The 15404-nt window shown below is 49.6% G+C and overlaps 1 protein-coding gene across 1 annotated transcript in view; it reads left to right on the top strand.

Annotated features, from left to right (window-relative positions):
- The window catches only part of LOC109926553 (serine/threonine-protein kinase MRCK alpha-like), a 61370-nt gene that overhangs the window by 18672 nt on the left and 27294 nt on the right, over positions 1–15404 (top strand). The window contains exons 2-5 of the mRNA XM_048619629.1: positions 8608–8699; positions 9804–9887; positions 11342–11437; positions 12229–12377. Of these exons, the coding sequence (XP_048475586.1) occupies positions 8608–8699; positions 9804–9887; positions 11342–11437; positions 12229–12377 (421 nt within the window). The remainder of the gene's footprint in view (positions 1–8607; positions 8700–9803; positions 9888–11341; positions 11438–12228; positions 12378–15404) is intronic.

Here is a 15404-nt window from a genome sequence, read left to right as displayed (position 1 = left end):
TTCCTGCTCCTCTGATGCTGCTTGGCCTGCTGTGTTCATCCAGCTCCACACCTTGTTATCTCAGATTCTCCAGCATCTGCAGTTCTTACTATCTCTCTTAAAATAGTTTGACTGAGGCAGACTTGATGGGCCAAAGGACATTTCTCTGCGCTACAGATCCACTCTCCGGGAAAATGACGTGTTTCCTGAATTTATTTCAGTCTTATAGTGGCAGCCCCTAGTGACGCTGTTTTGCCCCACAAGAGGAGTCACTCTCTCTGTCTCCACGCAATCAAATCTTTCAGATCTTTTTAGACGGTGGTATTCCCAGGAATATTTCTTTCCGCTGTGCGTGGCTCTGAGCGGAACAGTGGATTCCACAAGTGTCGTGGTGCCAGTCAGGAAAAGTGGGAACTCCCAGAGGAATCACCCAGCTTACAGGGAACATTGGCCAACCCCCATCCCTTGCCTTCTCTTTTCAAGAAAGAGCAGACCCAGCAATCTCCATCCATTTTTTTTTGATATATTTCAGTATTGTCCTCGCAAATCTTCTGTGTCCTCTCTAGTGCCTTTATCTCCTGTTTGTAACGTAGTGACCAGAAGCGAGTACAGTGTGGTCTCATACAGATTTTGGCCTAGCCTCCTGCTTTTACAATTCTACCCCAATTGGAGTCCCTACAGTGTGGAACCAGGCCTTTCGGCCCATCAAGCCCACACCAACCCTCTGAAGAGTGCCCCACTACCCTGACACCGGGACCCTGCATTTCCCATAATCCATGTAGCCTGTACATCTTTAGACACTATGGGGCAACTTAGCACAGCCAGTCCATCCTAAGCTGCACATCTTTGGAGTGTGGGAGGAAACTCACGCAGACACGGGGAGAGAATGTCCACGCAGACAGTCGCCCAAGGGTGGGATCGAACCCGGGTCCCCAGCGCCGTGAGGCAGCAGTGCTAACCACTGAGCCACCGTGCCGCCCCTAATAGTGATGAAGCCAAATGTTTTGTTTACTTTTCAATCAATAGATTTGCTAAGCTCTGGGAAAACGAAGCTGTTAGTGATTTAGTGCCAAAAGTGCCAGCTGTTTGTTCCTCCCAGTGGTGTTTAAAGCAGTCCATTCCACTGTTTGTGTAAGTCGGCCTGGTCTTACACATGGAAAGCAGCCAAACAGGCCCATGCTGATTGAAGGCTGGCTCGTGCTCTGCCTGGACACGATTCCTATCTGCTTCCCACATTCCTTCCGCGCTCCCGTCAACCAGCAACCCTCCCTCTCGTCTCTGAGGCAGGAGGTCACCTGTACGAGGCCAGTGCTTCAGTTGCCAGGATGCCAATGTGAGCAATGAGACCAGGCGTAGGCCTCGGGCCTGCTCCTCACGCCCAATAAAGATCCCGAGACATTTGATGGTGTGACCATCCTCCTACTATCAATATCCTCTGGTTGCGGGGAGCGATTACCATTGACTGCAAACTGAACTCGACCAGCCACGCAATGGCTACAGGAGCAAGTCAGAATTGGGAATCTTGTGAGGAGTAACTCTGTCCACCATCTACAAAGGCGCAAATCAGGAGTAACCCCCACTTGCCATGGATGGGGGCAGCTCCAACACAGTGAATATCCAGGGTCTTTATCCCCAAGGTTAATGGTGTCCAAAACTAGAGGACACAGGTTTAAGGTGAGAGAGGGGAGGGGAAAGATTTAAAAGGGACCTAAGGGGACAACTTTTTCATGCAGCATGTTTGGAATGAGCTGCCGGAGGAAGTGGCGGAGGCTGGTACAATTAGAACATTTAAAGGGTATCTGGGTGGGTACATGGATAGGAAGGGTTTAGAGGGATATGGGCCAAATGCGGGCAAATGGGGATGACATTTATTTAGGATATCTGGTTGGAAAGAGTCTGTTTTGTGCTGTACGTTTCCAGGACAAAGCAGACCACCCCCCCCACCCGCCCGCCCTTGATTGGCACCACATCCACAAACGTTCACTCCCTCCCCCCACCGATGCTCAGTAGCAGCAGTGTGTACCATCTACAAGATGCACTGCAGAAACTCACCAAAGAACCTCAGACAGCACCTTCCAAACCCACGACCACTTCCGTGTAGAAGGACAAGGGGGCAGCAGATACACGGGAACACCACCCCCCTGCACGTTCCCCTCCGAGCCACTCCCCATCCCGACTTGGAAATATATCACCGTTCCTTCACCGTCACTGGATCAAAATCCTAGAATTCCCTCCGTAAGGACATCGGGGGTAAACCTACAGCACACAGACTGCAGCGGTTCAAGAAGGCAGCTCACCACCACCTTCTCAAGGGGGCAATTAGGGATGGGGGCAATAAATGGCTGGTCTAACCAGCAATGGCTGTGTCCCGAGAGTGAATTTTTTAAAAGTCACATTCGATTGGAATTGGGCCCATCCACGTAGCCTGTACAACTTTAGACACTATGGGGCATTTTAGCACAGTCAATCCACCCTAACCTGCCCATTCCTGGACACTATGGGACAATTTAGCACGGCCAATTCACTCTAACCTGCACATCCCTGGACACTATGGGGCAATTTAGCATGGCCAGTCCACCCTAACCTGCACATCCCTGGACACTATGGGACAATTTAGCATGGCCAGTCCACCCTAACCTGCACATCTTTGGGTTGTAGGAGGAAACCAGAGCACCGGAGGAAACCCCACGCAGACACGGGGAGGGGGCGAACATGTCCACTACTCCACTTTGTCCTACCTGTTCCCCCCCAATCCCCGTCTCATGTCAGCCTGGTTTGGCATCGAAGACGCATGCCCCCCTTCCCTGATCTCTGGGATGGACCATCTCAAAGATTCGCAACTCTCCAAGAGAAGGTGATCCTCAAAGAGACAGACCCTCGAGGGAAGAGAGGGCCTACTCTTGCTCCTTGCTCGTGGGATCTTGCTGTGCGTAGCTTGGCTGCCAAGTTTCCCTGCATTATGGTGCCCGCACTGCCAAAGGCTGGAAGGACACTTTGAGGCTTTCTGATGGGATTTGTTTTATTTTACAACAATCTACATTCGAATGGCTTGTGTATTTTTTTTTGGGTTTCCTGATTTTTTTTTTTGGGGGGGTGTTCAAATTTCAAGCATTGGCCTGGGATTCTGGGTTCCAGTGACATTCCCACGCTGTACATCAGCTATGGGTCGGGCACACTGAGTCCATTTCAACCCCTGTTCTGAGCCCTGATGTACGGTTACTGACTCCATCCCTCCTCCCCCAGTGACGGTCTGAGCCTAAACTGGCCTGTCAGTTCCCTCAGTGTTGCATTAGACCCCAGGATGTTGTTCTGACCTTACATCTGTGTCATCGCAAAGATTGTTTATTTCCACATTACCCCATGTCGCCCCGGTTTTAACCTTGCCTTTGACAAATTTGATGTCATCCAAATTCCTGAACTTGCACCAAGTCCCATTTCCCCCCACCCCCGGGTTTACACCGGCTCCCAGTCAAGCATTTACCTGATTGTAAAAATTCTGTAATTTGTTCTTGAATTCTCCATAGCCACACTGTTTCTCCAGCTCATTAATCTCCTCCGGCCCCTACACACCTTCCTATCTCTGTAACCCCCTCCAGCCCCCTACACCCTCTCCCCATCTCTGTAACCTCCTCCAACCCATACATTTGTCCTTATTTCTGTAATTTCCTCCAGTGCCTGTGATCTTCTGAGATTCCTACATGCCTCTCATTCAGGCCTCTGGAGTGTCCCCTGATCTGAACCGCGGTAACACTGGTACGGCCTTGCCTTCCGCTCCCTGGGCCCTGAGCCTGAGCTACTGGGATTCTCTCCCTCTCTCCCTCTCTCCCTCTCTCCCCCTCCCCCTCTCTCCCTCTCTTCCCCTCCCTCGCTCCCCATGTATCTCTCTCTCCCTCACTTTCGTCTTGCAGCACGGTCTCTGAAAACCTCGGCCTGAACCTTTGTGATCTGCCTCTTGGGGGCCACGTCTTCAGACGCCCGAGATGCATCTTGAGACACTTGGCTGCGCTAAATGAGGGGTTTTTGCTGGACAAGGAGGGACAGGGACGGCCTGCGGTCAGCGGAGGGCTCTGAGTTGGGGGAGGAGGAAGGGAGAGTGGTAGCCTTTATTTTGAAGCCAATGGGTCTTAATCAGATGTAAACTCCCTTTTCGCGGCTGGAGTAGGCGAGAACGCAGGGTGAAGTTGACATCTTTACTGAGCAAGCTTAATTAGTCAGCACATGTCTGTGTAGACGTGGAATGTAAACTGAAAGGATTTGAGGTGCCCCACCCTGCTAACAGAGAGAGAAAATGCTCAGGTTAGAGGAACAACAGTTGTGTTTTTAATTTTACTAGTGAAATATAATTTTGTTGCCATGGTAGCAATCGCCAAGTTATCAGGAGCCAGAGAGGGGAGGATTCCTGTATCTTAACTAGGTAACTCGCACTCTCTCCCTCTCTCTCTCTCTGAGTCAGAGCCTATGGTTTGGGCCCCACCCTAACACACAGTTCAGGCAAATGAGGGAGAGCTGCACTGTCATGGTGGCCATCTTTATGATGAGAAAGCAAACGAGAGGCCTCTGGCGTGAAATTTTTTAAAATTCACTCATAGGATGAGGGCGTCGCTGGCCAGGCCAGCATTTATTGCCCGTCCCTAATTGCCCAGAGGGCATTAAGAGTCAACCACCTTGCTGTGGGTCTGGAGTCACATGTAGGCCCAGGCCAGGTAAAGATCGCAGGTTCCTTCCCTAAAGGACATTAGTGAACCAGATGGGGTTTTCCAACAATCGATTCATGGTCATCATTAGAATCTTAATTCCTGACTTTTTTTATTAAATTCAAATTCCACCATCTGCCATGGCGGGATTCGAACCCAAGTCTCTCAGCACGAGCATGTCATTGATAAAACCACTAGGCTATGGCCTGAACACCCCAAGGCAAGCATTGCTAGAACTGCAAAGGGGCATTCTCTCCTATATTTAACTCTCAATTTCAATTCCTTTCAATCAAAAGAAAAATTCGGTAGATGACCTGCTCCTGATCACACTGCTGGTTGTGGGATCTTGCTATGCACAAATTGGCTGCCATTTTGTAATTCTACCTCAAAACTACACCATTGTCTATAAAGCATTTTAGAGCATCCCGTTCTAGTGAAAGACATTGTAAGCTGTTATTGGAATTCTATCTTCAACTCTGGTCTCCCTGCTATAGGAAAGATATTGTGAAACTTGAAAGGGTTCAGAAAAGATTTACAAGAATGTCGGAGGGTTTGAGCTACAGCGAGAGGTTGAATAGGCTGGGGCTACTTTCTCTGGAGTGTCGAAGGCTGATGAGTGATCTTATAGAGGTTTATAAAATCATGAGGGGCATGGATAGGGTGAATAGTCAAGGTCTTTTCCCCAGGGTAGGGGAGTCCAAAACTAAGGTGCATAGGTTCAAGGTGAGAGGGGACAGATTTAAAGGGGCAACTTTTTCACACAGAGGGTGGTGCGTGTATGGAATGAGCTGCCAGAGGAAGTAGTGGAGGCTGGTATAATGACAACATTTAAAAGGCATCTGGATGGGTACATGAATAGGAAGGGTTTAGAGGAATAAGGACCAAATGCTGGCAAATGGGACTAGAACAATTTAGGGTATCTGGTCGGCACGGACGAGATGGACCAAAGGGTCTGTTTCCGTGCTGTACAACTCCATTGGCTCATGAGATGTGGGCCAACATTTGTTACCTAGCCCTACCTGCCCTTGAGAAGAAGGCGTTTGGGCACTTTATTCAACTTCTGCAGCCCATGTGCTGTAGGGACACCCTGACAGTGCTGCTAGGGAGGGAGCTCTGGGATTTTGAGCCGGTGACACAGCAGGAACGGCCAGTATAGCTCCAAATCAGGACCATGTGGCGGTTCCCATACCTTCACTACCCCTGTCCTTTGAGGTAATAGTTTCATAGGGTGCTGTCAGAGAAGCCTTGGTGGTGTGTCTAGCAGATGGGTACGTGGCAGTGGAAGGGGTTAATGTTTAAGCTGGTGGATCAAGTGGGCTTGCTTTGTCCCTGAACGGTGTTGAGGCTCTGACATGCTGTCGGAGCTGCGCTCAGCCAGGGGCTTCCACCTCACTCCTGACTTGTGCCTTTGGAGAGTTCGGGAGGTGAATTCCCACAACATACCCAGTCTCTAACTTGCTTTTGTCACCACAGGGGGAAGCAATGGCCTAGTGGTATTACTGCTGGGCTGTTAATCCAGAGACCCAGGTGACCCGGGTTCGAATCCCACCACGGCAGAGCTGGAATTAAGATTCTAACGATGACCATTGTTGGGGAAAAACCCATCTGGTTCACTAATGTCCTTCAGGGAAGGAAACTGCCATCCTTCCCTGGTCTGGGCCTACATGTGACTCCAGACCCACAGCAATGTGGTTGACGAGATGGACTGAAGGGTCTGTTTGCGTGCAGTACAGCTCCATGGGCTCTACTGGGGGTTCGCGAGATGGGCAACTAGAGATGGGGCAATAAATGCTGGCCTGGCCAGGAAGGCCCTCATCCCCGTGAAGGAATAATGAATGACCAGTCCATAGTAACCAGGCAGTGATGGTAATGCCCATTGAGTGGTCAAGGGGTGATGTTTGGGTTCTGTCTCATCGAAAATTATCACATGGCATGAATGTTACTTGTCAGGCTGAGCCTGGATACTGTTGATATCTTGCTTCACACAGACTGCTGCTGTACTCAAGGAGGGGTGAAAGGTGCTGAGTTTCATGCAGATATTAGTAAACATCTTCACGTCTGAGCTTATGACGGAGGGAAGGTCATTGATGAGGCAGCTGAAGATGGCTGGGCCTAGGACACGGCCTTGAGGAACTCCTCAGAGATGTTCTGGAGCTGAGATGACTGACCTCCGACAACCATGACCATCTTCCTATGCGCCAGGGACGACTCCAACCAGTGGAGAACATTGTGGTGATGAAGAAAGCACAACACCTTTATTTTCCCCAGAAGGCTAAGGAAATTCAGTAAATACTCACCAACTTTTACAGATGCACCATAGGAAGTGTTCTATCTGGGTGCATCAAGGCTTGGTACAGCAACTGCTCTGCCCAGGACTGTAAGAAACTACAGAAAGTTGTGAACGCAGCCCAGTCCATCGCACAAATCATCCTTCCATCCATTGACTCCATCTACACTTCCCCCTGCCTCAGGAAGGCAGCCAACATCATCACAGACCCCCCTCCCCCCCCCCCCCCCCCCCAGTTATAATCTTATCCACCCTCTTCCATCAGGCAGAAGATACAAAAGCTTAAACTCACTGGTTCACGATCAGCTTCTTCCCTGCTGTTATTAAGCTTCTGAATGGATCCCTCAAACTTCAAATCTAATGTTGATCTCGCTCTCTGTTGCCCCTTCTCTGCAGATTCCTCGCTCTGTCCTATTACCTTAACGATCTTTGTATGGTATGACCTGCCTGCACTGCACGCGAAACACAACTTTTCACTGTGCCCAGGTACGCGGGACAGTAATAAATCCAAGCGAAAGCTTTCCACCCGACTTAGCGTGGTTTCTGAGGGCTCCTTGATGTTTCTCTCAGTCAGGTACCACTGTGTCAGTGAGCAGACAGTCACTGCACAAGTGTCTCTCAATCGTAAGGTCTATGATACTTTTCCATCACTTCGCCGATGATCAGGTTTAGGCTGTTGAGGCGATAATTGACTGGATTGAATTTATCCAGATTTTTTTTCCTGTGGATTGGAATGTACCTGGGCAATTCTCCACGCTGCCAGGTAGGTACCCATGCCATACATATGGTTCACCAGCTTGGCTGGGGATGTGTCTGGTTCTGGAACATGTCTTGACAGTATTATTGCTGGAGTGTTGGCACAGACAAAGACGTTGTGAAACTTGAAAGGGTTCAGAAAAGATTTACAAGGATGTTGTCGGGATTGGAGGGTTTGAGCTATAGGGAGGGGCTGAATAGGTTGGGGCTATTTTCCCTGGACTGTCAGAGGCTGAGGGGGTGACCTGATAGAGGTTTATACAATCCATGAGGGGCATGGATAGGGTGAATAGCCAAGGTCTTTTCCCCAGGGTAAGGGAGTCCAAAACTAGAGGGGCATAGGTTTAAGGTGAGAGGGGAAAGATTTAAAAGGGACCTGAGGGGCAACTTTTTCACACGGAGGGTGGTGCGTGTGTGGAATGAGCTGCCAGAGGAAATGGTGGAGGCTGGTACAATTACAACATTTAAAAGGCATCTGGATGGGGACATGAATAGGAAGGGTTTAGAGGGATATGGGCCAAATGCTGGCAAGTGGGAGAGATCAGAGTGGGATATTTGGTTGGCATGAACGTGATGGACTGAAGGGTCTGTTTCTGTGCTGTACGACTTTATGCCAATCCTCCCCCAATCCAATTCATTGTCAATGAGACCAAATGGGCTAGCACAGGGTAAGTGGGCCAAAAGGCCTCTGTTTATAGACCTGTTACTGACAAATCTGCATGGGACTGTATGTTATTCACCTCCCCTCAGGTCCCTGGCTGCCCTCCAGCGTTCAGGGTAGCTATCTGATCTCAGGGGGAACCTCACCGCTCTCTCTGGTCATCTTGGCCGCACTCAACAGGTTGGAAGATATCGTTGCATTTCCTCTGGTGTTTTCCTTTCTCTCTCCAGTCAGCCCATTCGCCAACAAGCTAAAGAAGATGCGTCTACAACGAGAGGACTTTGAGATCCTGAAGGTCATCGGGCGCGGGGCTTTCGGGGAGGTGAGGACATAGGGTTGGGGGGTATTGGTGGGGGACGAGTACCCAGCGATAGTGAGAGATAACAGCAGTGCCCCAAGCATTGTTGAGAGCAACCTCTGGCCAGCGATGCTGAGTTATCCTTGAACCCAGACAGACAGGCAGATGGACACTGTGGAGGGGTGAACCACACACAGGGTGTAGGAAGTCTAGGTTCACTAACAAAGGTGTCTATTATACAGCAGGCTCTGGCAGTTTCAATGCAGATTGATATCAGGGAGGAAATGGCTTCGATTTACTTTCAGATCGACTGCCTGATCCTGTTCTGAATTACAATGCAAACTAAATACTGATCAGCAGCTGGAGATAGAGCAACACATCCTCACTCCTGTTGGTTTCATTTGTCTCTCTCGACATTGTATCACTCTGCTTATCAGTGTCTCTCTCTCTCTCTCACTCTCTCTGTCTTCCTTCAGCCCTCCCTCACCCTTTCTCTCTCATCTCTCTTTATCTGTCTTATCTCCTTCTCTTTCTATTGTGGTACAGGCTCCCATACACACACACTGACTCTCACTGGGGTACGGGCTCTCTCGCTCGCTCTCTCTCTCACACTCACACACACACAGACTCTCACTGGGGTACAGGCTCTCTCTCTCGCACATACACACACATGCTGACTTTCACTGGGGTATGGGGTCACACACACAGACACACAGACACACACACACACACACACAGGGGTACAGGCTCTGTCTCTGTGTCTCTCTCTCTCTCACACACTCTCACTCACTCACTCACACACACAAACTCTCACTGGGGTACAGGCTCCCACACACACACACACTGGGGTACAGGCTCCCACACACACACACACTGGGGTACAGAGTCTCTCTCTCTCTCTCTTGCTCTCTCTCACACGTCGCCATAGTTGAACCTGCCTTAGTGCTGACGAGGACGAGGTGGGAGGTCAGTTGCGGAGTTGGGGGGTTACTTGTTAACATGTAGCTGAGACCAAACCTGGTCCTAATTGTCCTGTGTCCATAACACGATCTGTGTGGCCTATTGGGTGGGGGCTATGGTTTGGGGGTTTGTAGAAGTGTTTAAGACGATAACCATTCTCTCTTCCAGGTGGCTGTGGTGAAACTGAAGAATTCAGAGAAAGTATTTGCCATGAAAATTCTCCATAAGTGGGAGATGCTGAAGAGAGCGGAGGTCAGTAACTACGGTGACAGCTGCCCCCTACAGAAAGGCCCAGGAGAGGCACTGCCCCGTTGGCCTAGGGTCGGGCAACATTCAACCACGTCCGGCCCTGTACCACTCACTCGCTGTCCCTACACTCCCTCGGCCTCGGCCTCACCCTCACCCTCCCCCTCACCGCCCCACAACATGCCCGCCCTCGCCCTCTCCTGCACGCCCTCGCCCTCGCTCACACTCTTTTGCGCACTCAGCTCCTCAAACATCCATCACCATGCATGCCTGATTTAATTATTTCACATTCCCTCCTGCCCCCAATAACCTTTCACCACCTCGCTGGTCAAGAATCTATCTATGCCTGCCTCAAAAAGACTGCTTCCACCATCCTGTTGGGGGAGAGAGTTCTAAAGATTCACGACCCTCTGTGAGAAAAAATTATTGCTTCATTGACTTAAATGGGTGTCTCTTCATTTGAAATGGTGACCTCCCCCCACCAAGTTCGAGATTCTTCCACAAGAGGAACCGCCCTCTGTGACTCCACCTAGTCAAGAACCCTCTGGATCTTGTATGTTTTAACAATGTCACCTCTGATTCTTCTGAACTTGGGTCAATACGAGCTAAGTCTGTCCAACTTTTCTGAATGAGATAAGCTGCCCATTCCAGGTAGTAGTCTAATTAACTTATTCTGAACTGCTTCCAATGCAAACAAATCCATCCTGATGCAAAGGTGTAAATAGTATGTTGGCCTTCGTAGCAAAACTATTTGATTACGGAAGCAATAATGTCTAACAGCCGTTGTGCAATTCCTGGGTGAAACAGCGCCTCATAGACTCATACACATGGACAGCACGGAAACAGACCCTTCGGTCCAACTCGCCCATGATATCCTAAATTAATCCAGTTCCATTTGCCAGCATTTGGCCCACATCCCTCTAAACCCTTCCTATTCATGTACCACCCAGATGCCTTTTAAATGTTGTAATTGTACCAGCCTCCACCACTTCCTCTGGCAGCTCATTCCATACACGCACCACCCTCTGCGTGAAAAAGTTGTCCCTTAGGTCCCTTTCAAATCTTTCCCCCTCTCACCTTAAACCCATGTCCGTGGATGGGAGGTTGGTTTGTGTGATGGTCTGGGCTGTGCCCACAACTGTCTGTAGTTTCTTACAGTCCTGTGCAGAGCAGTTGCCGTACCAAGACATGATGCATCCAGATAGAATGCTTTCTACAGTGCATCTATGAAAGTTGGTGAGGGTTCTTATGGAAATGCCGAATTTCCTTAAGGAAATTAAAACTAATGCAACAACCATCTCACTCGTCTTTTCTTTTAGGCTAGAGTAGATGAAGTCTATCAGAAGCTGAGGCCTTGCCAAATTGCAGCTCCAAATATGTGTTCAGTAAATTTCCTATCCCCATTCCAGTCTCCATGTTTGTGAATATCCCCAGTTGTAAGCTATGTGGTTAATTTACAGACAGCCTGCTTCCGAGAGGAGAGGGACATACTGGTAAAAGGTGACAGCCAGTGGATCACAACGCTACATTATGCCTTCCAGGATGAGCAGTACCTGGTGAGTCTCGAGAGAGTCAGCTGTGGAGGGGAGAGGGAACCTTCACAGGCGAAGGCGAGGGTCTTAGGCAGATATTGGCCAGAATCAGTAAGGTAGCTCTCTCTCTCTCCCTCTCAAACTGTCGGAGGGTCAGTGCTGAGGGAGCGCCGCACTGTCGGAGGGTCAGTGCTGAGGGAGCGCTGTGTTATTGGAAGTGAAGTCTCTCAAGGCACAGTTACCCCTGAATACCCTCAGAGGGAGATAGAAAATATCCCTGTGGCTGCTATTGGAAGAAGAGCAGGGGATAGGAGGGGAATGGTCACCCTGATGCCCTGGGCCCAATATTTATCCATAAACGTAACATCATTTCAAACAAAAATGAGATAACACAGTGTGGAGCTGGATGAACACAGAGGGCCACGCAGCATCAGAGGAGCAGGAAAGCAGACGTTTCGGGTCGGGACCCTTCTTCAGACCCTTTCTGACCCGAAACGTCAGCTTTCCTGTTCCTCTGCTGCCTGGCCTGCTGTGTTCCTCCAGCTCCACACTGTGTTATCTCAGATTCTCCAGCATCTGCAGTTCCTACTATGTGAAACAAAAATGATTTGTTTGTGGGAGCTTGCTGTGTACAAACTGGGTGCTATGTTCCTGACATGACAACAGTGATCACTTTGAAAAAGATAAGTAATTGGCTGCGAAGCATTCTGGGCTGTCCTGAGCTGCTGAAAGGTGCTATACAAATGTAAGTCGTCTTTTCTGTGAACTGCAGCTCTTGAAGTGCCCTCACTATAGAGTGTTACTTTCTCCCCCAGTACCTGGTCATGGATTATTATGTGGGAGGCGACCTGCTGACCCTGCTCAGTAAATTCGAGGACCGACTTCCTGAAGATATGGCCCGTTTCTACATCGCTGAGATGGTGCTGGCTATTCATTCAATCCACCAACTCAACTATGTACACAGGTAGGTGGGCTCCCTCTACAGCTATTCCCCCCCCCACCCATCACTATTCCTGACTCCCCAAAGCCTGTCCTCCATCGACAAGGCACAAGTCAGGAGTGTGAGGGAATACCCCCCACTTGCCCCTGGATGAGTTCAGCCCCAACAACACTCAAGAAGCTCGACACCATCCAGGACAAAGCAGCCCCCGCTTGATTGGCACCACATCCACAAACATCCCACTCCCTCCCCCCACCGACGCTCAGTAGCAGCAGTGTGTACCATCTACAAGATGCTCTGCAGAAACTCACCAAAGATCCTCAGACAGCACCTTCCAAACCCACCACCACTTCCATCTGGAAGGACAAGGGGCAGCAGACACATGGGAACACCACTCCCCTGCACGTTCCCCTCCGAGCCACTCACCGTCCCGGCTTGGAAATATATCACCATTCCTTCAGTGTCACTGGGTCAGAATCCTGGAATTCCCTCCCTCAGGACATTTGTGGGTCAACCCACAGCACATGGACTGCAGCGGTTCAAGAAGGCAGCTCACCCCCACCTTCTAAGGGAACAACTAGGGATGGGCAAGAAATGCTGGGCACAGCCAACGATGCCCACATCCCACAAAATGAATACAGAAAAAAAACTCCCAGGACAGGGACAGCATGGGGTCAGATACAGAATAAAGCTCCCTCTACACTGTCCCCCCCATCAAACACTCCCAGGACAGAGACAGCACGGGGTTAGATACAGAGTGAAGCTCCCTCACACTGTCCCCCATCAAACACTCCCAGGACAGGGACAGCACAGGGTTTAGATACAGAGGAAAGCTTCCTCTACACTGTCTAAAACATACGAACAAGCCAAAGAGTAGGCCACTCGGCCCTTCCAGCCTGTCCCCCCCCATTCATGGCTGAACTGATTTAAACCTCAACTCTCCATTTCTCGTAAACTCCTGACAATCAACCGTTTCCCTGATCATCAAAACGCCTCTCTACCTCTGGCTTAAAAACATTTGAATACTCTGCATGCACTGCCTTTTGAGAAGGTGAATTCTCAGCTCTCGAGAGAGAAAATATATTTCCTCATCTCTGTTTTAAATTACTTTGATGTGGAGGTGCCGGTGTCGGACTAGGGAGGACAATGTCAGAAATCACACGACACCAGGTCACAGCCCAACAGGTTTATTTGAAAACACAAACTTTCGGAGCCTCGCTCCTTCTGCAGGGTGTCAGTGAGAGACGCAGTATCAGCAGTGGTCTGACCCTTTGATATTTTGCTTGTAAATTCTGTGTCTGATACTGTCTCCCACTAACACCTGAAGAAGGAGCGAGGCTCCGAAAGCTTGTGATTTCAAATAAACTTCTTGGGCTATAACCTGGTGTCGTGTGACTTCTGATCTTAAATTACTTTGAAACAGTGACTCCAAGTTCTCGATTCTCCCACAAGAGGAAACATCCTTTCCACATCCAACCAGCCAAGTCCCCCTCAGGGTCTTCCATGTTTCAATGAAGTCACCTCTGACTCTTCTAACCTCCAGAGAATACAGGCCCAGCCTGTCTGACCTTTCCTCGTTCCAGGTATTAGTCTGGTAATACTTCTCCGAATGGCTCCAACCACATTGACATCCTTGACCTTGATCAGATGGGCCAATGGGCAGAGGAGTGGCAGACGGAGTTTAATTTAGATAAACGTGAGGGGCTGCATTTTTCATAGGGCCAATCAGCATTGGACTTATACATGTAATGGTAAGGTCCTGAGCAGTGTTGGTGAACAAATGGGACCTTGGAGTACAGGTTCATAGTTCCTTGAAAGTGGAGTCACAGGTAGACAGGGCGGTGAAGAAGGCGTTTGGTACGCTTGCCTTTATTGGTCAGTGCCTTGAGTAAAGGAGTTGGGAGGGTCATGTTGCAGCTGTATTAGTGACGCCACTTTTGGAATACTGCATTTAATTCTGGTCTCCCTGCTATAGGAAGGATGTTGTGAAATTTGAAAGGGTTTGGAAAAGATTCAACCAAGGGTGTTGCCAGGGCTGGAGGGTTTGAGCTATAGGGAGGGGCTGAATAGCCTGGGGCTATTTTCTCTGGAGCGTCGGAGGCTGAGGGGTGACCTTATAGAGGTCTATAAAATCATGAGGGGTATGGATAGGGTGAATAGTCAAGGTCTTTTCTCCAGGGTGAGGGAGTCCAAAACTCGAGGGCGTAGGTTTAAGGTGAGAGGGGAAAGATTTAAAAGGGACCTGAGGGGCAACTTTTTCACACAGAGGGTGGTGCGTGTATGGAACAAGCTGCCAGAGGAAGTGGTGGAGGCTGGTACAATGACAACATTTAAAAGGCATCTGGATGGGGACATGAATGGGAAGGGTTTAGAGGGATGTGGGCCAAATGCTGGCAAATGGGACTGGATTACTTTAGGATATCTGGTCGGCATGGACTGGTTGGATCGAAGGGTCTGTTTCCGTGCTGTACAGCTCTAAAGGCAGTCTCACCGATGCCCTGTATAACTGATGCATACCTCTTGCAGTCAATTTGCCTTCGCAATCAATCCCAAAGTTCTCTTTGGTTTCCCAGTTACTTGCTGTATCAGTGCACTAACCTGACCGTGGCCCGGTTCCAGATGGAGCATCCTACCGTCCCTCGTTAACCAGGATGGCTGCCCATTCAGTCATGAATTGAGGGGAGATTCCCAGTGTGGACAAAGTGTGGCTAAAGAGGCATCGAGATCCTTTATTCCTTGGTTAATCCCTTCAATCTGGGATGGATGCCAGCTTGAACGGCTGTAATTTCAAAAATCGAAAGGCGATCTTATTGAACAAGGCAGAGTCGGAGGGGTCTTTGACAGAGCAGAGAAGATATTTTGGGGGAGTTCTGCACCCAGGAGGCATTACTTCCCCCCGAGGGGTCTTCCTTATAAAATGCAGATGAGGAAAAGCCTCCTCAAGAGGGTCATTAGTCTGCAGAGCTCCTTATGTGTGTGAGCAGTTAAGGCTGGGTGATTGAAGGAAGTGTTAGACTGGGTGGGATATTAAAGGGAGTGGGGAGTGAGGGG

This window comes from Rhincodon typus, chromosome 43, assembly GCF_021869965.1.
Source record: "Rhincodon typus isolate 14 chromosome 43, sRhiTyp1.1, whole genome shotgun sequence".
Lineage (NCBI taxonomy): Eukaryota > Metazoa > Chordata > Chondrichthyes > Orectolobiformes > Rhincodontidae > Rhincodon > Rhincodon typus.
This window is presented reverse-complemented; position numbering and strand designations above follow the sequence as displayed.